General features: G+C 38.1%; 2 protein-coding genes across 4 annotated transcripts in view; both read right to left on the bottom strand.

Moving 5' to 3' along the window:
• The window catches only part of LOC120777889 (homeotic protein antennapedia), a 196,763-nt gene that overhangs the window by 130,714 nt on the left and 39,368 nt on the right, over window positions 1-26,681 (bottom strand). For all 3 annotated transcript variants that reach the window (XM_040109456.1, XM_040109464.1, XM_040109473.1), the window contains exon 2: window positions 1,592-1,659. The gene's annotated coding sequence lies outside the window, so the exon portion shown is untranslated. The remainder of the gene's footprint in view (window positions 1-1,591; window positions 1,660-26,681) is intronic.
• On the bottom strand, window positions 22,581-23,323 carry LOC120766769 (tigger transposable element-derived protein 6-like). Its single transcript, XM_040092448.1, has 2 exons — window positions 22,885-23,323; window positions 22,581-22,810 (listed from the first exon to the last, which is right to left on the bottom strand). The coding sequence occupies exons 1-2, from the start codon at window positions 23,321-23,323 to the stop codon at window positions 22,581-22,583; spliced, it is 669 nt and encodes a 222-aa protein (XP_039948382.1).

Raw genomic sequence — 26,681 nt, 5'->3', positions numbered from 1 at the left:
AAACGCACTTTAAGCAATGTATCTTTGTAGCTTGCATGGTGCAATAAAATAAAACGGTCGAAATGTAAGCGGCAACCGATTCATTTACTGAAAGTCCCAACACAGTACCGGTCATAGTGGGCACAAATTTGATATCCCTCATACTTAGCTTTTCTCTTTCCTGAATAGTGGATTTCAACTTAATTAGATTAGGAACAACCTATCTGAAATCTTGTGATATTATGTTATTAACCGTTATATTATGAGTTTCCACTATTACAGATTTTTGGGATGTATGAGCACATATAATAGAAAAAGAAGAAGGAGAATGCAAGAAGGTGCTAGTTTCAGTTTTTTTCATCTCATCTGAAAAGAGGTCATAACTATTATAAGATGATGTTGCTGGTAGAAATTGTTTTAAAGTGAATATATTTATATGGCGGTAAGAGTCTTGACTTCATTGATGTTATTGTATATGTATGAATATATACTTATACATATATATATGTATACATACATATTTGCATGTTTAATCATTTAGTGTGTTTGTTTTGTTTCAACTTGGCGAATTGCAGGCAATACCATGATATTTGTGTTCCATGTTCGTAGAGCTGATCTTGCCCTTCGGCGCTCAAAGCAAAAACACTAAATTAATGTTTTCCTTCGTTCGCTTCTTGTTGCTTTTACTTGGTTTTGTTTTACGAATTGTTATCCGTTGGCGTTTGTAATATTGTGTACAACTGTGGCGCGCTCGTTTTGTCGTCAGTTATGTGCAGCAATGCGCACATCTACAATACGAAGTATGCTTACTGGTATAAGTTAAGCTGTCTACGTCTCGCAATGCTGCTATTTGGTATGCAATTTTAACATCTTATTTGGATTATACTTAAAACGAAAGCGTTTAGTGCAGCAATCGCTTGTTTACTGTCAATTGAATTGTCAATTGGTTCGATGACAAGCGCAGGCCCAGTAACAGAACAGGCGCATCCAAGTTTTAGTGTCCATACGCCAACCTGACGTTGCGCTGGTGAATATCGGTAATGGACGACTGAAGGTTGTTTTCTTGTCAGGCTTACAAGGTGCAAGGCGCATGCGTGTAGATGCAAAAATTTTCTCTTTTACTTGGCAATCTTTTGGAATATGGTAATTTGACAGAGTGTTAATTCTTTAGCATTCACAAAGTGTTTAGGTATTTGGGAAACTATTTAATGGTATCCACAAACGCACTTATTCAGTAAGAAGAAAATAACAATTTTTTATATTTAAATTCGCATTAACCTTTTAAAATTACGGAATATGATATGTAATATACACATTTTACATTCAAACATTTCTTAATACAGAACATTTTTGTGTTATTTGAGGCAAATATTGGACACGTATATTTTATTTCGACTCAATATGAACAATTTTAGAGTTATGAGTTTTCAAAATTTCAATGGTGGGAAAAGTAGCTTTAAACATTTGTGTAAACGAAGAAATTATTTCATTAGAAAAATAACTAGCCGGCCTGTTCTCCACGTTTTTTTCACAGCAGTCACTTGCCTGGAATTCTTCGACTTCTGTCTGTTAGCATTATACCGCTAAAAAGAGTATGTTCGCGAAATCTCACCTGCGAGCTTTATTAGGGGCTTGAATTTATTTTCCTGGTCCAATGATCCAAATGTCAACGAAATTATTCTGAAAGAGAAATGACAAAGTCAATTGCATTTACAATCATGTAATAAATGGTATGTTTGTTAAATACTTCGCATATTTGAATAATTCGACTATTCATATGTACATACATATGTATGTATGTGTAAATAAATCTGAAAATGTAACTGGGTATGCACCCAACGGAATGGAAAAATATCTTTTTTAAAAATTTTTATTTAGATTTTGATTGGATTGTTTTGACAAATGAGCAGCCTCTTGAAAAGAAAAAGGCGTTTGAAAAATTACAGACAGATGGACAGATATACTGACGGGCAGACGGACATAGCTAAGTTGACTTAGCTTACAAACTTCGTGGGTACAAAAATCGCATAAGCTTTATGCAGAATAGAACTGTCCTTTAACGCCATCTGCTGTTCGCTAGCCGAGAAATAAAAGAATGTATGTATATGGCAACGATTGCGGTATAGAGGTACATATGTATGTACTGTATGTATGGGAGTAAGACCGTTAACCACGTTAAGCACCCTAAAACTTCTAAATTGCAGTATACCCTTGTCCATTGGGATTGAATAAGTTCAGAATTTATTGTGATTATGGAAGTTGTCCCAATTATCAATTATAAAAACATTATAAACAAGTGGGGGAGGGTTAAGTTCGGGTGCAACCGGACATTTTGTAGTCTTCCAACTTGCAAGAATCAAAGCCATGGAAATACTTTAACCCTGGTCGAGACCAATGGTCTGATACACTTAGTCGAGACCAATGGTGCTTGGCTAGGCCAAGTGGTGTTTACATAAGTACATTTGTATGGAAATACGTGTTGTATTTACGCTCATATACTATGTACATATGTACAATATAGATACATTTTGACTGCCTTGTTCACGCTTGGCGTGGCAATAGCGTTCACAATAAATGTAACATTTTGGAAAAATTACATTTTTCTCAACCTTTAAAACGCTCTAGCGGCTAAAGTATTTGACCTAGATAAACATACAAACCAATTTGGACATGTAACGAACATGAAAACAAATAAATCAACCGTGCGAAGTGATAGAAACATACCAAAGTTCATATATTTTCATACAAAATATATGGGGTCTAGACAAGCACCATTGGTGCACTAAGGTATAATATTATAATATCCTTTTTTCGTCCTTTTCGATACGATATCCTTGCTACTACCTGGAAGCGAAAGTCGTTTGCTACACTCTAAATATATTTAAATAGCATTTAACAACAAAATATGACTGGCCAGACCCGAGGGTCTCGATGGGGTTAAGGTATAAAACCAATCATATAGAGTAAAGACAGCCGGGTATTCGAAAAATCCTTATATTAGTTATATAAGGGATATAAGGGATTAGGCGGAAAGATACACCGTTATGAGTAAAACACGCTATCTTATTTTCATTGGGATAACTCACAATTGGCGGATATACTTGTATGCCGTACAAAAGCACCCGGAAATTCGAAAATCTTTATTTTAAATATATGGGGGCTATGGGAAGAATTGGTTCGATTCAACCTATTTCTCACATACAGACATACCTTTATACATAAGATTATCGCTTAATTTCAGCTATATATATCACAAATTGAGCGACATTTTTGGTGAAGAGTCAACCATAGGTAACGGAGTCTAAATATTTGGTACCTATGGTCTTGAACAGTTTTTATTGAATTTAAACAGTTTTTGGTTATAAGGTAGAACACACCAAAGACATTATCTGTTGAAAGTTTTATCCCGTTCTATTAATTGCTTCTTAATTTGTCTCCTGGAAACTGAACGAATCAAATGGAATTTAAAATTGTGCAATATGGAAAGTAGGCGTGGTTTTTGTCCGATTTTATCCATTTTTACAATGTTCCATAGAAGAATGTCACGTGTATAAGAAGAATGTTGCGTACTAAGTTTTGTCTAAATCGGTTTATCGGGTCTCGTGATATGGGATTTCTCTAAATGGACGAACGAACGGGTTTACGGCAGACCGGATTTCAACTTTTCTCGTCATTCTAATCATTTATATAAATAACCTTAGATCTATATCGCTTAGTTTTAGGTAATACGTACAACCGTTAGGTGAACAAAACTCTATCCAACTGGTTGCAAGGGTATACAAATATCGAGCACTACTGTAATCGTACTCATATTGTCTCCTTTTAAGTTGGCATATGTACATATATGATATTAAGGACATATTTTACCTTAAGCTAGTTTACATAAACATATTTATAAACAAGTAAGGAAGGGCTAAGTTCGGGTGTCACCGAACATTTTATACTCTCGCATGATAAAGTGATAATCGAGATTTCATTATACGTCATTTATATAATTTTCAAATACCGTATTTTTGTAAAGTTTTATTCCGCTATCATCATTGGTTCCTAATGTATATGTACATATATTATACAGAGAAGGCATCAGATGGAATTCGAAATAGCGTTATATTGGAAGAAGGCGTGGTTGTAAACCGATTTCACCCATATTTCGTACGTGTCATCAGGGTGTTAAGAAAATATTATATACCGAATTTCATTGAAATCGGTCTAGTAGTTCCTGAGATATGGTTTTTGGTCCATAAGTGAGCGAGGCCACGCCCATTTTCAATTTTTAAAAAAAGCCTGGGTGCAGCTTCTTTCTGCAATTTCTTCCGTAAAATTTAGTATTTCTGACGTTTTTTGTTAGTCGGTTAACGGACTTTTAGTGATTTTCAACATAGCCTTTGTATGGGAGGTGGGCGTGTTTATTATCCGATTTCTTCCATTTTTGAACTGTATATAGAAATGCCTGAAGAAAACGACTCTGTAGAGTTTGGTTGACATAGCTATAGTAGTTTCTGAGATATGTACAAAAAACTTAGTAGGGGGTGGGGCCACGCCCACTTTTCCAAAAAAACTGCGTCCAAATATGCCCCTCCTTAATGCGATCCTTTGTGACAAATTTTACTTTAATATCTTTATTTGTGGCTTAGTTATGACACTTTATAGGTTTTCGGTTTCCGCCATTTTGTGGGCGTGGCAGTGAGCCGATTTTGCCCATCTCCGAACTTAACCTTCTTATGGAGCCAAGGAATACGTGTACCAAGTTTCATCATGATATCTCAATTTTTACTCAAGTTACAGCTTGCACGGACGGACGGACAGACGGACGGACAGACGGACGGACGGACAGACAGACATCCGGATTTCGACTCTACTCGTCGCCCTGATCACTTTGGTATATATAACCCTATATCTGACTCTTTTAGTTTTAGGACTTACAAACAACCGTTATGTGAACAAAACTATAATACTCTCCTTAGCAACTTTGTTGCGAGAGTATAAAAAAATGCAAGTTGTCGTATGAGCAAATATGGTATGGAATTGGATTTTGCTTATTTTATTGCGTAATTTCACAGACGGACAGACATCTACGGTATTCAGACAGACGAAAACATTATGACGGATATCTAGGTCTATGAGAAGATGGACGTTTTTTTCGTTCATTTAAGACATCGAAGTACATAATGTTAATTGAAACATTTTAAATTGGCTATTTGGGGGCTAGTGGAAGGTGTTGGCCCTTGGCCGATTACCAACCATCAGCACTATACTTTAAGGCATCAATTATATTAGAGTGACAGAGGATGGATACATGTGTAGAAGTTCACGCAACTGAGGAAAGGAACAAGGAACTCATGACTTCCTGTCTTAGACCGAGTATCCTCTGGGTAGCCAAATATCAAAATCGTGCTCGGAGAATTTAACGCCAGAGTGGGCAAAGAAGGAATCTTTGGCGTAACGGTCGTAAGTTCAGCCTCCCTGATGAAACATCCCCAAATGGGTTGAGGCTGATCGACTACGCCGGGGCCTGAAATATGGTTATCTATAGTATCAGATTCCAGCATAGCAAAATTCATCAAGATCGATCCCGTTATGATAGATGTCTCCAGTGTTTTAGACATGCGTACGCTCCGAAGTCTTAACATCGACTCGGACCACTAAGTTGTTGAAGCCAAGTTACCCGCAAAAGTACCCATTGGTTTCCTGGAAATGCAAAAAACAGCCTATACGATGACGGATGCCGTGTCGCAGCGGAGAGAAAACAGACTACCTACCTCGCAACGTTACGATCGACCACAAAATGCACCGGATGGGGTAGATACCGAGATATGAAGAGCGAAGCGAGACGTATTTGCAGACAAAAATAGAGAGAGGCCGAAATGCGTGAGTACGAAGAGCTTGATAAGCTGGCCGACAGATCTACGAAAAGATGCGGCAACTAAACGAAGCTTTCAAGACTAGAACATACTCTTGTAGAACCCCCTGAGGGGATCTAGTGACTGATGCCCAGAGCATACTAAAGTTTCGGAAGAAAAATTTTTCCAGTCTGCTGAATGGCAGTGAAAGCATAACACCTGGATATGGTGAATCCGATTAACCAATCGATGACCATGGAGAATACGTTCCATTTGCCCGACCATAAAGAAGTGCGAGTAGCATTTTCCTGTCTGAAGAACAACAAATCTACGGGGGCCGATGGATTGCAGGCCAAGCTATTTAAATAAGGCGGCGAAAAACTGAAAAAGCGGCAGCTTCTTTGTATAATATGGTCGGGCGAAAGCATGCCCAACCATTGGAATTTAAGTGTTCTCTGCCCACAAAACGGGAGACCCCACAATCTGCGCCAACCACCGTGGAATAAGCCTTCTCAACATAGCATATAATGTTCTATCAAGCGTAATGTGTAAAATATTACAGCCCTCTGTCATCAAACTGATTAAGTTTATCAGTGTGGCCTTAGGCCTGGAAAATCAACAACTGACCAGATATTTACCATGCGTCAATTCTTGGAAAAGACCCGTGAAAAAAGAATCGACACACACCACTTCTTTGTTGATTTCAAAGCTGATTTTGACAGCACGAAAAGGAGCTGCCTTTATACCGTTATCTCTGAATTTGATATCCTCGTAATACTGATACGTGTGTAAACTGACGTTGAACAATACCAAAAGTTCCTTCAGGATCGTGAAGCACTTCTCCGACTCTCTATTCTGCGACTTCTTCAATCTATTACTGGAAAAATAATTCGAGCTGCAGAGCTGAATCGAGAAGGCACAATCGTTTATAGGAGTGTACAGCTGATGCCGTATTAGACTCAACATCCGCGCCGTTAGTTCTGCTTTCTCAAGACTTAATAAAGAAGCGAAACAAATAGGTCTGGTAGTGAACGAGGGCAAGTCGAAATATCTACTGTGATCAAAAAAACAGTCGTCGTATTCCCTACTTGGCTCCCATGTCACTGTTGACAGTCATAACTTTGAAGTCGTAGATAATTTCGTCTATCTTAGACCCAGTATTAACACCAACAATGTCAGCTTCGATATTCACCGCAGAATAACTCTTGCTAACAGTTGCTTCTTTAGACAGAGTAAGCAATTGAGAAGTAAAGTCCTCTCCCAAAGACCAAGCTGTCACTCATTATTCCTTTTCTATTATATGGTGCAGATGCATGGACGATGACAACATCTGATGAGTCGACGTTACGAGTTTTCGAGAGAAAGGTTCTGCAGATGATTTGCGCATTGGCAACGACAAGTATCTTATTTGATGATGGAACGATGATCTGTACGAGATATACGACTACATTGACATAGTTCAGCAAATTAAAAGACAGAAAGAACTTCTGTTGTAAACTCGGCTATAACCGAGTAAGCGGTGTCTACGCCAATAAAGAAGAAGAAGAACGGAGAAATTCATATTTGTCAAACGGGGCTAGAAAATATATAAACCCATTTGTTTTTTTCATTTTTATATGAGAGATTGAGATTTCGGCAAAAGTCCCATTTGCCTCGATTTTTCTACATGTACTTTTTTCACATATACATATGTGTAAACTTATGCATACAGATAATGGATATGGAATACCGCCATGCAAACAACGGCCTGAACTTGCGTACATTGTTTTGCAATTTACACCTTTTCTACCAATTTATTGTAAATTTTCCCAGATTTGTTCTTTTACTTTCGTTTGAAGCTGAGGCAGTCGGAATCGGTTACCGTTCACGTTGGGAATAAACCTCTTAAGTAAAGCCAATGGCTGTCTAAATGTCTAAGCTTATCATATTATTGAACGAGCCAGGCGGCTATATTCAATACAGTAATGGTGATATAGTATTTTCTGCTGCCAAGTTTTTTCCATTCAACCGAATGCCACCGTTTTCCTTGGCTGTCAACTAAAGCGTAACCAAATATACTGTACAAACAAACAAGATATGGTAACTTCGGTATATGTATGAGCATCTTCTTTGTTCGCAGCCTTTGACTTTATAAGCGGCATCCTCGTTAAATTTAATATAGAGGAGCTTTGTTCTTCACACTCGAAATCTTTGAAATGAGCTTATCTATACTTTTTTGTAGATACACTTAAAAAGATGAACCCAAATATAATTTTAGAATATTTCTATTTTATATTCAATATTAAAATGTTTATAAATGCCTTGAATTGTTGCGGATTTTTGCTTTTTGAATTGAATTTTGCCAACATCTAGTCCATTTGTTTTTGCTTTGGGAAATAACGAAATATTTTGATTGGAATAGCAAATAACTTGGTCCTGAAATTATAAATGAAAATGTCACTTGGTTGCATTGAAGAGTTCATACATGACTCCTTATACTTCCACTTATGACATCATCTATATTGATTAAAAATTAAATATTCTTTTATAGTTTCACGGCTTTCAAATTACGATCGATATATGTATGTATAATATGTATATATGTAACTATAATAAGTTGCTATTTAATAAAAATTACAATTTAGAAACCATTAGTACTATTCTCTTAAGTGTAGGTTTCATGGAAACAATTCAACTTGTTGAGGTTTGCCGCTATTGTTTTTTAAACGTTACGACTTCTCTCTAAAGCGAGTTGTGTCAATTGCTGTGCAAAGTCGTTCACTTTGGCTTCTAAAGATTTAACACTACACTGTCTCGTTTAAACGGGTAAATGAAAGGATACCGTTCTCGGATTGGATGACATATGTATGCAGTTGGTTCGACATCATGTATTCGTACATTCCCATGTACCTATATTTAAGTATCTCTCTTTGCCACTTCACAAGTCGGTAGTGTTAAAAGTGTTAATTGTTAGGTGCAATATAAGAATAATCGACATTAACATCAGTAAACCAATCGGCAAAAAAATCCCATTTTTTTATTAATGTTATTATGATTTGATATTTGAAAAGATGTAATAGTACTTAAAAAATTTACAATAATAAAAAGAGCAATTCAGTACTTTTTTGAGATTTTAAATTACATAGAGACAATTTTTTTGACTTAAGACGATTTTGCAATTCATTACGTGTCACTCACAAAAATTTCTCAATTGCAAAGGAACAGATCTAGCTAGCTACTACATTTCGTTATTCAGATATGTAAGTATATAAAGTTGAATGAAAATAAACATGTCGATAAAAATTTTAAATTTTCTATACCGTAGTAAATAAGCACAGTTGTCAAAAAAATAAAAAATAAATAATTAAAATGTTGACCTAGAATCAAAACGGATGTTCGAAAATCCTGATATTAGTTATATAGGGGCTAGGCCAAGTTTTCGCTCAAATTTATCTATTTTAGGCGCAAATATGCACTGTTATGAATAAAACACGCTCTCTTATTTTTGTTTGGATAACTCACATATTGACCGATATATGCCGTACAAAGGCACCCGGAAAATCGAAAATCTTTATATTAAGTATATGGGGGCTTCGGAAAGTATTGATTCGATTCAACCCATTTCTCACATACAGACATATCTTTATAAGATAAAGATTTTCCCTTAATTTCAGCTATATACATATGTACATATATCACAAATTGAGCGACATTTTCGATGAAGAGTCAACCATTTTTCTTCTTCTTCTTCTTAATTGGCGTAGACACCGCTTACGCGATTATAGCCGAGTTAACAACAGCGCGCCAGTCGTTTCTTCTTTTCGCTGCGTGGCGCCAATTGGATATTCCAAGCGAAGCCAGGTCCTTCTCCACTTGGTCCTTCCAACGGAGTGGAGGTCTTCCTCTTCCTCTGCTTCCCCCGGCGGGTACTGCGTCGAATACTTTCAGAGCTGGAGTGTTTTCATCCATCCGGACAACATGACCTAGCCAGCGTAGCTGCTGTCTTTTAATTCGCTGAACTATGTCAATGTCGTCATATATCTCGTACAGCTCATCGTTCCATCGGATGCGATATTCGCCGTGGCCAATGCGCAAAGCTCCATAAATCTTTCGCAGAATTTTTCTCTCGAAAACTCGTAACGTCGACTCATCGGTTGCTGTCATCGCCCAAGCCTCTGCACCATATAGCAGGACGGGAATTATGAGCGACTTATAGAGTTTAGCTTTTGTTCGTCGAGAGAGGACTTTACTTTTCAATTGCCTACTCAGTCCGAAGTAGCACCTGTTGGCAAGAGCAATCCTGCGTTGGATTTCCAGGCTGACATTATTAGTGGTGTTAATGCTGGTTCCCAAATATACGAAACTATCTACAACTTCAAAGTTATGACTGTCACGTGAGAGCTCCCCCTGCGGGTACGGGGGGACCCCTCCGGGTTCGAGGGGAAACCGAATATACCCGCGGTAAGGCATGCCTGTCGTAAGAGGCGACTAAAATCCTGGCCACCAGTCCAGGGCTGTATGGAGGCTCAACTGGTCGTAGTTTCGGCTACAAGGTCAATACCAAAGACTTTAACCTGGTACCACGGGGAGCAGTAGCCCCTGGAGTTCGCTCCAGTCTGCTCGATTGTTTGGCCCTTTGTGGAGATTCGTGGTGGCTGTGGTTAAAACCCAAATCGCGGGAAGAACTGACTTGTCAGTCGAATGTGGAAGTTGCATTGCAACCGGGTGCCAGACCCAAAGTACGGCAGAGGTTTTAGATGGGCCTCGAGCCCTACCAAGGTGGTTAGTGTGTCCTTACCGCACTGCCAATTGGTACTGAAAATCCTTACCCAATTTTCAGGGCGCTGATCGACGCATTGTATTGATCCGTTGTGCTTTTGAGCACCGTGGAGTTAAGCTTTACATAAGCAGGATCCCACGTAAAACACGTTTGACAGTTGTCACGTGAGAGCCAAGTCGCGAGTGCGACGACTGTTTGTTTGATAACAGGAGATATTTCGTTTTGCCCTCGTTCACTACCAGACCCATTTTCTGTGCTTCCTTGTCCAGCCTAGAGAAAGTAGAACTAACGGCGCGGGTGTTGAGGCCGATGATATCAATATCGTCGGCATACGCCAGCAGCTGTACACTCTTATAGAAGATGGTACCTTCTCTGTTTAGTTCTGCAGCTCGAACTATTTTCTCCAGGGGCAGGTTGAAGAAGTCGCACGATAGGGAGTCGCCTTGTCTGAAACCTCGTTTGGTATCGAACGGCTCGGAGAGGTCCTTCCCGATCCTGACGGAGCTCTTGGTGTTGTTCAACGTCAGTTTACACAGCCGTATTAGTTTTGCGGGGATACCAAATTCAGACATCGCGGCATAAAAGAGGCTCCTTTTCGTGCTGTCGAAAGCAGTTTTGAAATCGACGAAGAGGTGGTGTGTGTCGATTCTCCTTTCACGGGTCTTTTCCAAGATTTGGCGCATGGTGAATATCTGGTCGGTTGTTGATTTTCCAGGTCTGAAGCCACACTGCTAAGGTCCAATCAATTTGTTGACGATGGGCTTTAATCTTTCACACAATACGCTCGATAGAACCTTATATGCGATGTTGAGGAGGCTAATCCCACGGTAGTTGGCGCAGATTGTGGGGTCTCCTTTTTTATGGATTGGGCATAGCACACTTAAATTCCAATCGTTGGGCATGCTCTCGTCCGACCATATTTTACAAAGAATCTGATGCATGCTCCCTATTAGTTTTTCGCCGCCGTGTTTGAATAGCTCGGCCGGTAATCCGTCGGCCCCTGCCGCTTTGTTGTTCTTGAGGCGGGCAATTGCTATTCGAACTTCTTCATGGTCGGGTAATGGAACGTCTGCTCCATCGTCATCGATTGGTGTTGTGCGTTCACTGCCATTCAGCAGGCTGGAGAAGTGTTCCCTCCATCATTTAACTATGCTCTGGGCATCAGTGACTAGATCATCTTTGGGGGTTCTACAAGAGTATGCTCCGGTCTTGAAACCTTCTGTAAGCAGCCGCATTTTTTCGTAGAATTTTCGAGCATTACCCCTGTCGGCCAGCTTATCAAGCTCTTCGTACTCACGCATTTCGGCCTCTTTCTTCTTCTGTCTGCAAATGCGTCTCGCATCCCTCTTCAACTCTCGGTATCTACCCCATCCCGCACGTGTAGTGGTCGATCGTAACGTGGCGAGGTAGGCAGCCTGTTTTCTCTCCGCTGCGACACGGCACTCTTCGTCGTACCAGCTGTTCTTTTGCTCTTTCCGAAAACCAATGGTTTCGGTTGCAGCTGTACGTAAGGAATTTGAAATGCCGTCCCACAGTTCCCTTATACCGAGTTGTTGACTAGTGCTCTCCAGAGAGCAGGAGGCAAGCCGAGTAGAAAATCGTTCGGCTGTCTGTTGTGATTGCAGCTTCGACGTCGAACCTTCCTTGTGTTTGTTGGCGTGCGTTTTTTTGCTGCACAGAGGCGAGTGCGAATCTTAGCTGCAACAAGATAGTGGTCCGAGTCGATGTTAGGGACCTCGGAGCGCACGCACATCTAAAACACTGGAGACGTGTCTTCCATCTATCACAACATGATCGATCTGGTTGGTAGTTTTTCGATCCGGAGATAGCCAGGTAGCTTGATGAATCTTCTTATGCTGAATCTAGTACTACAGATAACCATATTTCGGGCCCCGGCGAAGTCAATCAGCCTCAACCCATTTGGGGATGTTTCGTCGTGGAGGCTGAATTTACCGACCGTAGTGCCAAATATACCTTCTTTACCCACCCTGGCGTTAAAGTCGCCAAGCACGATTTTGACATCGTGGCGGGGGCAGCTCTCATAAGCGCGCTCCAAGCGCTCATAGAAGAGCATCTTTGGTCACATCGTCCTTCTCATCCGTCGGGGCGTGGGCGCAAATCAGCGATATGTTGAAGAACCTCGCTTTGATGCGGATTGTGGTTAGACGTTCATTCACCGGAGTGAATGATAGTACTCGGCGACGGAGTCTCTCTCCCACCACGAATCCAACACCAAACTTGCGCTCCTTTATATGGCCACTGTAGTAAAATGTCACAAGGACCTACTCGTCTCTGTCCTTGTCCCGTCCATCGCATTTCTTGGACGGCGGTGATGTCAGCCTTTATTTTTGCGAGGACATCAACCAGCTGGGCAGCGGCACCTTCCCACTTAAGGGACCGGACATTCCAGGTGCATGCCCTCGTAGTCCTTATTCCGTTTGCCATGGTCGTCATCAAAAGGGGGGTCTCTCATCCGAGGATGTGTTTTCCTTTTCATTGGTATTGTTTTTTACGTGGCGGGTCCCAAGCCCAGCGCACAACCCTATGTAGGGAATGTTTCGCCTTCTCACATTAGCTCACCTTCGAACGGATGTTCTTAGGCTACCCAGAGGATACTTGGTCAAAGACCGGAAGTAGTAAGCTGCTTGAGCCATGTGTAAAAGAATCGTTTCTGGCCACTCCCAAGTGAATGGCGATCAGAGAACTTTCCTCACTTGCGTGAACTTCTACACATGACTCCATCAACCATTTTTACCGGAGTCTAAATATTCGGTACCTAGGGTCTTGAACAGCTTTTATTTGATTTACACAATTTTTGGTCATAAGGTGGCAGACATCAAATACATTATTTGTGCAAAGTTTTATCCCGTTACATTAATTTCTTCTTCATTTGTGTAGTGGAAACCGAACCAATGAAGTGGAATTTAAAATTGTGTTATATGGGAAGTATGCGTGGTTTCATCCATTTTCACAACGTGACATAAGATTATAAGAAGAATGTCACGTAGTAAATTTTGTCTACGTGACGGTGCCATGCCCATCGTCCAATTTCCATAGACCCCTTTCATACCATCTCAGAGATAAAATTTAATATCACTGGAGTATTTATTTATTGATTTATTGCGCTTTCAGGGATTTTTAACTGTACCGTTATATGGGGAGTGGGAGGGGTTACCATTCGATTTCATACATTTTCATGGTGTCGATAGAAATTCTTATAAGATTCGTACTCAGAAAATTTGGCTGTTGTAGCTTAAGTGGTTTAGGAGATACACGCCCACTTTTTAAAAAAAAAATTTTCCAACGGGTGCTCCTTGCTACTGCAAACCTCTGTGCCAAATTACAGCTTTATATCCTAATTTAGTGCTTAGTTATGGCACTTTATATGTTTTTGGTTAATGGCGATTTGTGGGCGTCGCAGTGGTCCGATTACGCCCATCTACGAACTCCTTTTTGTACTAAGGAGCCCACATTCCAAGTTTCATCGAGATATCTCAATTTTTACTCAAGTGACAGCTTTCACTGACGGACAGACGGGCGGACAATCGGATTCAAACAGATTTCAACTTTTGTCGTCATCCTGATTATATACATATGTACATATATATATACATAACCCTATATCTATCTCGATTAGTTTTAGGTGATACGTACAACCGTTACGTGAACAAAACTATAATACTCTGTCGCAATTGGTTGCAGGAGTATAAAAACCGACTATCGATTAATATCTATTATGATCTCATAAGTAAGTGTCAGTATATTTAAAATAGGTGACAAATTTGGGTCAAATTTTGCTGTTCTGAAATATTTTGCAAACAACGCCATAATTTCTTTATCGGCGTGCAACTTGTTAAGCAGGAATGTATTTGAGAAAAACAATAAACGTTGTTCCTTGCAAAAGCTTTTAACAAATATGCAAAAGTTATTTCCAGATGGGCGGAATACTTTTGCTTTAGCAAATCGTAGCGAAATTCATTTGCTTCCCTGTCCTCGAATGGCTATGAAAGCTTTCCTTATTATAGCGCTTGTTATATCTCTTGTGAAATTTTTTATTTGCAGCGACCTCTGTTGTTATCTTGAAGAGGCTACGATACAATGATTTTAGTTTGGACACAAACCGCTTGTGTCCATTGTGCTTCAAGGATATGCAGTTAGTGCCCAGAATGAAGTGTAGGTAGCGCTCTGAAGGATTTTCAACCTATATGGCAACACTAGGACATGGATTGAAGTTCACAGAATTGTAAAAAAAAAAAATAAAGGACTGTATATACGTACATACATATGTATAAATACGTTATAAGTTATTCTTTTCAATTTGACGTGACTTTTCAAAGTAAAACTGTTTTACATGAGTTAAATTTATTCAACTTATGAGTATGACTTGGCATTTTAAACATTGTACTTAATTTCAAAAAGCTCTTTCATAGTATGTAAAAGCGTATAATCTTCACTGATGATAGGTGTAGATGATGTAGTCCAGTAAAGCTTTGTACAATAACGGCGACGGCGAATTCATGCTGTCAAATGTTATTTGTATAGCATTTGTATAATTGTAAATATTCAAAACAGCAAATAAGACAGACAAAAGGGAAAGTTCATTAGACTTCGCTTCGCGGCGATTGATATATTCCTCATACTAAAGTCGATCAATATTGTTTACCTAGCAGTTTCTGCAATATTATGAAATAAAAAAGCTTTGCATATAAAGATTTTATTTTGTTGTTCAGTTTGTGTGGCGGCTATATGCTATAGTGGTCCGATATCTGCGGTTCAGACAAATGTGCAGTTTCTTGGAACGAAAAGGATGAGAGCATGATTTAAAATTAACATTTCAAAAACTGAGGGACTACTTGCGTATATAAAAACAGGCGGGTGGACGGACAATCAGACAAAGCAAAAGCTAAAGCTCAGCTCCTGACGCTGATCAAATATATATAGTACATACATATATGTACATATAATGTGTTGTGTATGTTTCAAAATTCGTGGCAAATTTTCCCTGTGCAGGGTATAAAAAAACATAGTGAAGCAAATTCTATGTGTTTATACAGTGTATGTCAATCGTTCGGAAATAAACAATAAGATAGTTCGGGTCAATAAATGTTCAATACGACTATGTGTATGTATTTTTTGTGTTCTATTTTGATTGTACTTAAATGTCTTCTGTTAGATAAGTTGCAGTGAGCTTCAGACAGAGTAATTAAAGAAGAGTCGCACCATATACTTAAATGTCTAAACATGTGAAGAACATTAGTGATTTCCCAAGAATATTGACTGGTTGTTATGACAAATTTAAGGTTGAAATAAAATATTGCGTAATTTGAAAAGCATTTTCACTCACTAAAAACATCTACACTTGTACATGTTCATTAAGAGATGTAGTACAAAAGAAGGTCGTGCCTATTTCGCACATCTTTGATAGAATCCTAAAATAAATGTTTGCTACCTTTTGCTATTTTGATATGCAATCTATATTGCTATGATGTATCACCGTTTCATCTACACCGCCGATCTACATCCATTAAATTAACAAAAATTCAACAAAGCAGATGACAGCACGTCTGATTCTTATCATTCAATTTCACTCTAACATACACTGCTGAACGCGATACATGACGGACATGACCAAGCGTCTATAGTGATTGCTACCTATCCAAAAGCTTCGACAGTCAGTTGAAAGTTGTGTTGTATTAGCTTAGTATCAGCAACCGAAAACACCGGCTGATGGCGTTGACGTTGTTAAGCTTATCGATAAAAGCGGCATAAGCGGGTGGCAGGAATAGGTTAAAGAAGTAAGGCCATTTGTTATACAACAAAATGAAAGCAAATTGAAATGACGCGTCCGAGCATGTAGCCAACGTAAAATCTGACCTTTTAGGATCTGACACATCGTTTATTTTAATTTGCGCCACAAGCAGATTATGCCAACTACATCATTATTCAAAGCAAGAACGAAAAAAATGAAAAAGTGGATACGGACAAAATTCACATACGAAATATAAACTTTCGATTAAAAGTTCCAGTCACACCAAAAAACGACCCAAAAACTGTTACATGGTTGCAAATATCTTGTACATTGTATGTACTACGGTCAGTTCTTCTCACTATGTACTTAGAAGTATATGTAGATATATCAGAGGAGGATCCAGAAATAGTTTTGGGGGAGGAAATAAACATTTACTTGAAACATGAGGATTAATATCATAAATATAGTAGTTTTTATCCAGTTTAATACTTCTTCTTCTTCTTTACTGGCGTAGACACCGTGGTTATAGCCGAGTTCACAACAGCACACCAGTCGTTTTTTCTTTTCGCAACGTGGCGGCAATCGGAGATTCCAAGCGAAGCTAGATTCTTCTCCACCTGGTCTTTCCAACGGAGTGGAGGTCTTCCTCTTTCCCCGCTTCCCCCGGCGAGTATTGCGTCGAATACTTTCTGAGCTGGAGTGTTTTCGTCCATTCGGATGACATGACCTTGCCAGCGTAGCCGCTGACTTTTAATTCGCCGAACTACATATGCCAATGTGCAAAACCTTTCTTTCGAAAACTCGAAACGTCGACTCATCAGATATTGTCATCGTCCATTACCCTGTACCATAACAGGACAGGAATAATGAGTGAGAGTTTGGCCTTTGTTCGTCGAGAGAGGACTTTACTTCTCAATTGCCTACTAAGTCCGAAGTAGCACCTGTTGGCAGGAGTTATTCTGAGTTGAATTTCGAGGCAGACATTGTTTTTAGTGCGACGACTGTTTGTTTGATGACAGAAGATATTTCGTCTTGCCCTCGTTCACTAACAGATCCAGTTGCTTCGCTTCCTTATCCTGTCTTGAGACCAACGATATAAATATCATTTGCGTATGACAGCAGCCGTACACTCTTATAATAGATTGTACCCGCTCGATTAAGCTCTGCACCTCGAATTATTTTTTCCAATACTAGATTGAAAAAGTCGCAGAATAGAGAGCTGCTTTGTCTGAAACCTCGTTTGGTATCGAACCGCTCAGAGTGGTCCTTCCCGATCCTGACAGAGCTTTTGGTGTTGCTCAACGTCAATTTTCACAGCCATATTAGTTTTGCGGGGATACCAAATTTAGATAGCTTTGAAAACGACGAAGAGGTGGTGAGTGTTGATTCTTTTTTCACGGGTCTTTTCCAAGATTTGGCGCATGATAAATATCTGGTCAGTTGTTGCTTTTCCAGGTCTAAAGCCACACTGATAAGATCCAATCAGTTTGTTGACAGTGGGCTGTAATATTTTACACAGTACGCTCGATAGAACATTATATCCGACATTGAGGAGGCTTTTCCCACGGTAGTTGGCGCAGATTGTGGGGTCTCTCTTTTTGTGGGCAGAGAACACTAAAATTCCGATCGTCGGGCATGCTTCCGCCCGTCTATATTCTATAAAGCAGCTCACGCATGCTATTTATCAGTTTTTCCCCGCCGCTTTCTTTCTTCAAACGGGTAATTGCAACTCTAACTTCTTCATGGTCGGTCAAATGAAGAGTCTGCTCCATCGTCGGCTAAATTTACCGATCATAGTGCTAAAGATACCTTCTTTGCCCACCTTGGCGTTAAAGTCGCCAAGCACGATTTTGATATCGTGGCGGGAGAGCTCCAAGCGGTCATAGAAGGCATCGTTAGTCACATCGTCCTTCTCTTCCGTCGGGGCGTGGGCGCAAATCAGAGATATTTTGAAGAACTTCGCTGTGATACTGATTTTGGCTAGACGTTCATCCACCGGGGTGAATGTCAGTGCTCGGTGACGAAGTTTCTCTCCCACCACGAATCCCAGACCAAATTGGAGCTCCTTTATATGCCACAAGGACCTACTCGCTTTGTCTCGTCCTTCGCATTTCTTGGACGGCGGTGATGTCAGGCTTCTCTTTAACGAGGACAACAACCAGCTGGGCAGCGGCACGTACCTTATTAAAGAACCGGACATTCCAGGTGAATGCCCTCAAATCGTAATCCTTATTTCGTTTTTTCGTTTGCCATGGTCGTCATCAAAAGGTCTCTTATCCGAGGCTGTTTTCTTCGTTTCCTTGGTAGTGTTTTTTACGTGGCGGGTCCCAAACCCAGCGCTCACCAAAATGGATGTTTTCTCGCTACTCAGAGGATACTTGGTTAAAGACCGGAAGTCGTGAGCGGCTTGAGCCATATGTAAAAGAATCGTTTTTGGCCACTCCCAAGTGAATGGCAATCAGAGGACTTTCCCCACTTGCGCGAACTTCAACACATGGTTCCATCCTCCCACAGTTTAATATCAAGGTGGAAAAGTTTCAAATCGACCTTCTGATATCAAATCCTCTTAATTTGAGAAAATGCATTATAAATCGTAAACGTGCAGGTGACATACTTTCTTGCAGTATATAATATTGTAGTCAGTTCGTGTATTGAAATCTACGTGGCAGTTCTTCAACGTCTCCAATGCAGTAGTTGATAACTTGTTGTCTTTTGACTTTTGCTTCTGTCTCCAATGGAATTGCAAGTGATTAAGTTCACCTTTGAGCTTCAAACGTCGCACGACGTTGTCATTTTCCAAAAGGCCTTTGAATTTAAGTATCTATCAATCAGTCAATACGATTTTCCATTTCTTTTGTTTTCAAAGCACATATTTTTCTGAAAGCAGCAAACTCAGTTGAAATACATCCAATAATTCTCTAGATGACTTTGCCAGATCGATCGATGAATGAATTAGAGATAGAATATCACATAGGCGAAAAATTCAAAAATTCACGGCTGCGATGAGTATCGTACTTTTCCCGTTGTTTCCTTATTTTTTCAGTCACTAATTTTTCTATGTTGGAAAACTTGAAGGATAAATAAGCCGCGTCGTTTCAAATTTAGCACTCTCAGTAACGGATCTTGATTGGTTTTATTAACAATTTAATCTGCATACGCATTGCAGCTGATTAGTCCCTTAGTTTTTGAGATATCGATCTGATTTTGCAAACGCCCTTCTAAGAAGCTTATCAGATATTGGATCCGCCAATATCGGACCACTACAGCTTATACTCTAGCTGTCATACAAACTGAAAGATAGGAATCAAGTGTTTGTATGGAAAACTTTCTCCGTTGACGAGATGTCTTCACGAAATTTGGCATGGCTTATTTTCGAAGGCAAAAACATAATCTCCGAAGAAATAGTTCAGATCGGATTCCTGTAGTCTATATCTGTCATATAAACTGAACGATGGGAATCTTTTGTATCTGTGAAGGGTATGATAGCTTCGGTGCAACCGAAGTTAACGTTTTTTCTGTTTCTTTTGATTTTGTCTTTCTTAATAGTGTCATAAAATGAATTACAAGTACTACACTCGATGATTCCGTTGTTACCTTTGCTACTAACTAACACAAACACCAGACACATGGGATAAAATCGAGTTTTTAATGTACATATGTAGGTATGTATGAGCTTAGCGCGGTGAATGGGTTTGAGTGGTCGGCGTTTGTCAGACGATTCCTAAAGCAGTTCATCAAAATGCAAAGCTTATTTAAACATACTGCACACCTTTACTGCTTTACTACTAACAATTATTATTGCCTGAGGTTATTTTGTTTGAAAAAAAAAAAAACATTTCTAAATTTTACAATTTGTAGTCATCTTGTGGCTAACGTCATTCAAAAATGCTAGATCAGAAGTCCGTATCTTGGCATGTTCAGTTCAGCTACGAACAACTGACCCTACAAATTCTTCTTCTTTCTTGTGGTATGGTAATCAAATTTGCTTTTCTACACGTCCACAAATGTGTACATATTAATACACGAATGTGTTTTTTTGCTTACATGTGTAAATACCTTCAGAGCCATATTTTGTGTTGTCAAATTATATGCTTTCGCAAAAGTGTCGGCAAAGCCATAAAATTAAAAGGAAATTATTATTTAGTATTTATAGTATGTAGTAGTAGTAATTTTTTTATTTGTTCTTCATGACATGCACAACGCCAAAAGCTTTCCGTTGCTTGAATTACTAATTGCGTTTGTTTGTGAAACGTACTGCAGAGTTGTATTTCTTTTCGATACTCTTCATCATTCTTTTTATATCCCGAACAGGGTGTATTACTTAATGCTATGATGTTTGTAATACCCGAACAGAAACGGAGTACTTGTCAAGTACATAAATCATCAGTGTGACGAGCCGAGTCGATTTAACCAAGTCTGTTGGTCCGCCTGTATATACGGACCTAAGTTTTGAAGATACCGATTTGAAATGTTATACTCATTCGGAACCCTCGATATCGCACAACTATATCATATAGCTGCTATAAAAACCAACCGATCAAACTCAAGTGTTTGTATGTAAAACTTTTTAATTTGATAAAGCGCCTTCACTAGGACATCGCTACAATCCCTGAATCGAGATAAAGGTCTTTTTATACCCAAAATGTACCCGTGAAGCGTATGATAGTTTCGGTGCAGCCGAAGTTGACGTTTTTTGCTTGTTTGTTATAATTGTTGTTATTTGAATTCATGTGTGGTCTAGGCATTTTATGCCTTGTGACAAAGTTATTTTCCTACACTTAAGAGTATTTAACATGCCGTAGTGTTCCGACATGAAATTGAAAGTAGTTCTACTTACTAATTTATTTACAGCAAACGTATACTGATTATAACTACATTTAAAGATAAATATTGTATGGGTTTATGATATGTTGATACATGCTTACGTATTATCATTAATGTGACCCAATCTTCAATCTTAAAAAACACGGCAAAACGTACTGAAACACGAAAGATATTAAGCTAGAATATACATATATATTATTGTTATTTTTTTAATTTATATTATTTTCAGGATTAATAGAGTTGTATTAATCGATGTGTTGTTATGTATTAATTTATAGCAATCGTTGAAAGAATTACATACATATATAACTAGTAAAGAGGGGCTAAATTCGGGTGTAACCACACATTTTATTCTATCGCAACTGGCAGCGATCAAAGCCGGCTAAATACCTTCAGGTATTGATTGGATTTAAAACTCTTGCGAAAGAATTAAAAATCCATTATTCGATGAAATCGTAAACCAAATTTAGTATCCCCTTAATTTATATTAAATGTCATTTTAGTTAGCTAAAATTATATTCAAAACCCCTTCAACTGAGATGTATGTGATATTAATTTGGTCGAAGAGGCTGAATTCCTGATTCCATTCTAATTGAGGTATTCTTATTGAATAGGTATACTCGAGAAAGTATTTTGAAGCGATTTTACAAATAAACAAGTAAGAAAGGGCTAAGTTCGAGTGTACCTCAACATTTCATACTCTTGCACCTTGCAAGAATCAAAGCTAGGAAAATACTTTAAGGTGTAAAACGTTAAACAGATAATCGAAATCCAGGCAATTGTATATGAACATATACTGTATATAACTCCTTTACTGACAGACACATAAGGTTTTGACCGATATTTTCGATTAAAAGTTAACCATATGTACTGTGGTCCAAATATTCGGTACCTCGGGTTAAAAAAGTGTTGGATTTGGAATTTAAAATTGTGCTATATGGAAAGCAGGCGTGGTGGTTGTCCGATTTCGTCCATTTTCGAATTCTGACATAGGAATATGACAAGAATGCCACGTACTAAATTCCCACGCTCATTGTCCAATTCATACCGGTTCCCATAAAAGCCTCTCATATCATCTCGGAGGTAAAAATTAATGTCTAAGGCGTTTTTAGTTATTGATTCATAGCGCTTTCAGGAATTGTTAACTGTACCGTTATCTTCCAATTTTATACATTTACACACTGTCGGTAGTAATTCTAATAATAGTTGTAGTGGGAGAATTTGGTTATTGTAACTTTATTGGTTTAGGAGATATGCCCCTTTTTCAAATTTTTTTAGCCACAGGTGCCCCTTGCTTCATCTATTTCCTATGCCACGTTAAAATTTTATACAGTGGAACTTCCTTATAGTGAATTCGCAGGGGACCTGAAAATCGCTTCACTATATGGAGACTCCATTATATAGAAATTCATTTTTTTCTTTTGTAATTTTATTTAAAATAATCAGTAAGTTTGGTTTGAATTACATTCTTCCATTTTTCATTTTCAACAAAAGCTTCCAAATCATTTAGACAGTTAAAAACATTAATCGGTACGTCACTTTTCATCTCCACAAAGGTTCTAATACAGTTAATGGAAGAAGAAACTTGTCCTAATGTAGGTAATGCCTCATCAGTATCTGCCATTTCTTCTTCAGTGTCCAAATCGACTTCATCGATATCTAAAAAGGAAAAAAAAAGAAATTATGTTTATTACATAAATATTTGTTTGGTTACAACAAAAATAAATATTCACCAGGTACAGCTGGAACTCCGCGACTTTCTAGAACGCTGCTAAGGATATCTTCCTCGGACGGGTTTTCCGAGATCGGCACATCAATATCAACATTGACATAGTCCTCAAATGATGACTCGATATTTGTTACTTTTTTAAATGATGACTGCAAAGCAGCCAAATCCGCTATTGAAAGGTCTTCTTCATCCCACTGCTCAGATGGATTCTGCATGGCATCTTTTGAAAATCCTGCCTTTCTAAAACAGTTGGGAATTGTTTCTGGTTTAACATAGACATCCCATACAGAGCTTAAATTTCGAATAGCGTGGAGTAAGTCTATGGTAAAAACAGAAGTTCCCCCATCCAGTTGAGCCAATATATTAGTTAAAATACGTTTCCTGTAATGTTGTTTCATGTTGTAGATAATGCCTTGGTCCATTGGTTGCAGTAACGAAGTCATGTTGGGAGGAAAATAAGCAAGCTGAATGTTTTTTAGCTTGTCTATTACATCTCTAGGGTGCGCAGTGCAGTTATCAACAAAAAGTAAGATCTTCCTGTCTTGTTTACCAAATTTTTTGTCCAGCTTTAGAATCCATTTGGTAAAAATCTCACTGGTCATCCATGCTTTTTTGTTAAACTCATAATCGACATCTAACGATTTTACTCCCTTAAAGCACCTCGGATTCTTCGCCTTTCCGATTACAAGCAATTTAAGTTTTTCCGATCCAGTCATATTGCTTCCCACCATGACAATTATTCTCTCCTTGCTTTGTTTTCCTTCAAAGCATTGCTCATTTTTGTATGTCAGTGTTTTATTTGGCAGCCATTTGAAAAACAATCCAGTCTCATCGGCATTAAAGATGTCGTTTGCGTTGTAATTTTCAATCAATCTTGGTAAAACTTTCATTACCCATTCTTCGCGATTTTGTAGGTTGGCGTCAGCACTTTCTCCACATAACGTTTTTTTGAACAATACCATGGCGTTTTTTGAACTTATCTAACTAATCGGTACTTGCCTCAAATTCATGGTGTCCTAGTGCTTTAGCAAAATCCTTGGCCTTTTGCTTCAATATTGTTCCAGATAAAGGAAGATTCTTACCACGTGCAACGACTATCCATTTCAGCACTGCTTCATCAATATCCTCAAACTGGCAAGTTCGAAGCCTTTTACGTTTTACGCTAATTGCCGCATCTTCAACATTTTTCAAAATCATTTCCTTATTTTTTAGAATATTTGGTAAAGTGCTGGGAAGTATTTCAAACTGATTAGCAATATCTTTTTTTCGTACCTTCCCTTCTTTAACTTTGTTAATAATTAATAGCTTTTTTTCAAGGGAAATGCTGCTTCGATGCGTCATTTTTACTTCAATTTCTTAACACAACTGAACTCCTACTACAATGTACATATGTAGTATGTATGTATTTTCATTTTTGGATTCCCCGTATTACATTTCGTTTATTTCTGAGAATACGCAGTTACAAATAATTGAGTGTAACCGAAAACATATTTGAAAAAATTCACTATACGGAGACAAAAACGTATGAAGCTTGATTTTCAAGCAGTAAAATTTGTTCATTATATAGAAAACTTCACTATATAGAAATTCATTATAAGGAGACAAAAATGCACCGAAAGTAGAACCAAAAAGCTGTGTCTTCAAAATGACTTCATTATAGGGAGAGCTTCATTGTAGGGAAGTTCACTATAAAGAAGTTCCACTGTATCTTAATTTAGTCTTTAGTTATGGCACTTTATACGTTTTCTGTTAAGGAGTCAGTAGGGTAATCTGGCCTTTGTTTTGACATTTTTTTTTATAGAAATTTGTATTCCACAATAGAATTTTTTTTCACATATCATGAGGTATATCGTGGAGTGTATAAACAAATTTTTTCGGAATTTATTGATGACATCTGTCGGAGAAGTGGCTGGGTGAATGAGATGCGATTTTTTACTGGCGGACACGATTTCTCACAAAGCACAAACCCCAATTTATTCTTAAAAAGTACGCGAATGGTTATCATCCCTACTAGAATCATGAAAAAATGTTAATAAACAAAAAAGTAATTAACGTTTTTTTTAATTTTTCCCCATGTTTTTCACATAAATTTTGTCATAACATTGTCAATAAATTATAAAAAAGTATGAAACGATAACCGGGCGTTTTGTGAACATTTAAAAAAAAATTAAGCAAATCGGTTGAATAGTTCGACCGGATTCATGTCCGCCAGTTTAAAAAAGTGAGTTTTGCGAAAAACGCGTTTAAAGTTTGAGGTAATGAAAAAGCATACCCCAAATTATTATTTTTAGGCATTTTTCGAAATCTTCCAATGGTAAAGTGGGTTTCTACATTAATTCTAAGGGTATAGGGGAACAGAAAATACAAAAGTGATAAAAAAAAATTGAAAAAATATTACCCTATTGACCCCTTAATGACGTTTTATGGGCGTGGCAGTGATCCTATTACGCCCAGCAACGAACTCGTGATTTTCAACTTTTTTCGTCATCCTGATCATTTATTTATATGTATATAACCCTATATCTACATCGCTTAGGTTTGGGAGATACGTACAACCGCAAGGTGAACAATACTATTTTACTCTGTTACAACTGGTTGCATGGGTATAAAAATTAAGTCCAAGTTTACTGCTTCAATATACATAAGTCCAGGAAATTTAATTGTAATTTATTCATGATTTCGAACAATGGATGTTTAAAAGTTTTGCAAATTTTTTTATGTAAGGTTTGCCAGCACCTGAAGAATGGTCTTTGATTCTTGAGAGTTGCAAGAGTATAGAATGTTCGATTACACCCGAACTAAGCCCTTTTTACTTGTTTTCCTTTGAGTAAGCACACTAAAGATATGTGGATATAAGTAAATAACATAAACATTTGTTCCTTTACTACGTTTACGATTTTTATTAAACTCAGGAGGTTTAAAATTACGAGGTTGTAATAGAAATGTTTCGGAACACGCAAATAGTTTGAGGAAAAAGGAGCTTCCTTAAGGGACTCTCTACTAATCTTATTAGGTCTAAGAGGAATCCTTTTCTGATATTTTAGTTTAAGTAAGCCTATTCTTGAGAAATACATTGGTCAAATACGCCTTTATTTTTGTGACCTCCCATGCCAATGGTAAGTCTTATGGTTTCATTAGTGACATGTAAAATATTTTCTGTTCTGCGCTGATTCTGATCGCTTTCGATATATTCTTATCATTTTATTTTAAATGTTCCATGCAACACTGCCTTCAACTCTTTAATTTTTGAATCCATGTTATATGATGTTAAATGTTGTATCTCCTAGCGGGGGTTAAGGAAAGAAAACTATCACTTGCAAATGAATTCAAATTATATTTGATATATAGGCCATATTATGTATTATGTAAAATGCCGATGCCGATATTTCATTTCCAGTAAATCACTTAACTTCATTTTGCTCAGCTGAGTTGCAGTTTTAGAAGTGCAAAAACACTAATTTATCTTAACTCAGAAATGTCGCCTTGAATTTTGAATGACCTTGTATCTCAGACGACCAAATGTATGCATACAACACACTTTAAACATCATTGACTCATGCAAGCCCTACAAACATTGCAAACATACGCATTGAGTTTTAACAAACACAAATGCTTTATATATGTATATGTGTAAACGAAATGTGTGCAGTCAGCGAGAACATGCCTAACTCAATCAGTTTTGAAAGCATAAAACACCATAATCCTACCACCACACCATATACCATAATTCATTTCTTACTCTTCTAAGGCGTAGATGGAATAAGGAGGAATAAGGGAGTATACCGCCCTTCCCTTCGAAAA

Source organism: Bactrocera tryoni, chromosome 1 (genome assembly GCF_016617805.1).
Source record: "Bactrocera tryoni isolate S06 chromosome 1, CSIRO_BtryS06_freeze2, whole genome shotgun sequence".
Lineage (NCBI taxonomy): Eukaryota > Metazoa > Arthropoda > Insecta > Diptera > Tephritidae > Bactrocera > Bactrocera tryoni.
This window is presented reverse-complemented; position numbering and strand designations above follow the sequence as displayed.

What these genes read in the sequence shown, in the direction of transcription:
- LOC120766769 (XM_040092448.1), bottom strand. Translation starts at nt 23,323, where the DNA reads ATGACTTCGTTACTGCAACCAATGGACCAAGGCATTATCTACAACATG. An exon ending in CGGAGTTCCAGCTGTACCTG is followed by an intron (nt 22,811 to 22,884) that starts GTGAATATTTAT and finishes TTTCCTTTTTAG; the next exon opens with ATATCGATGAAGTCGATTTG.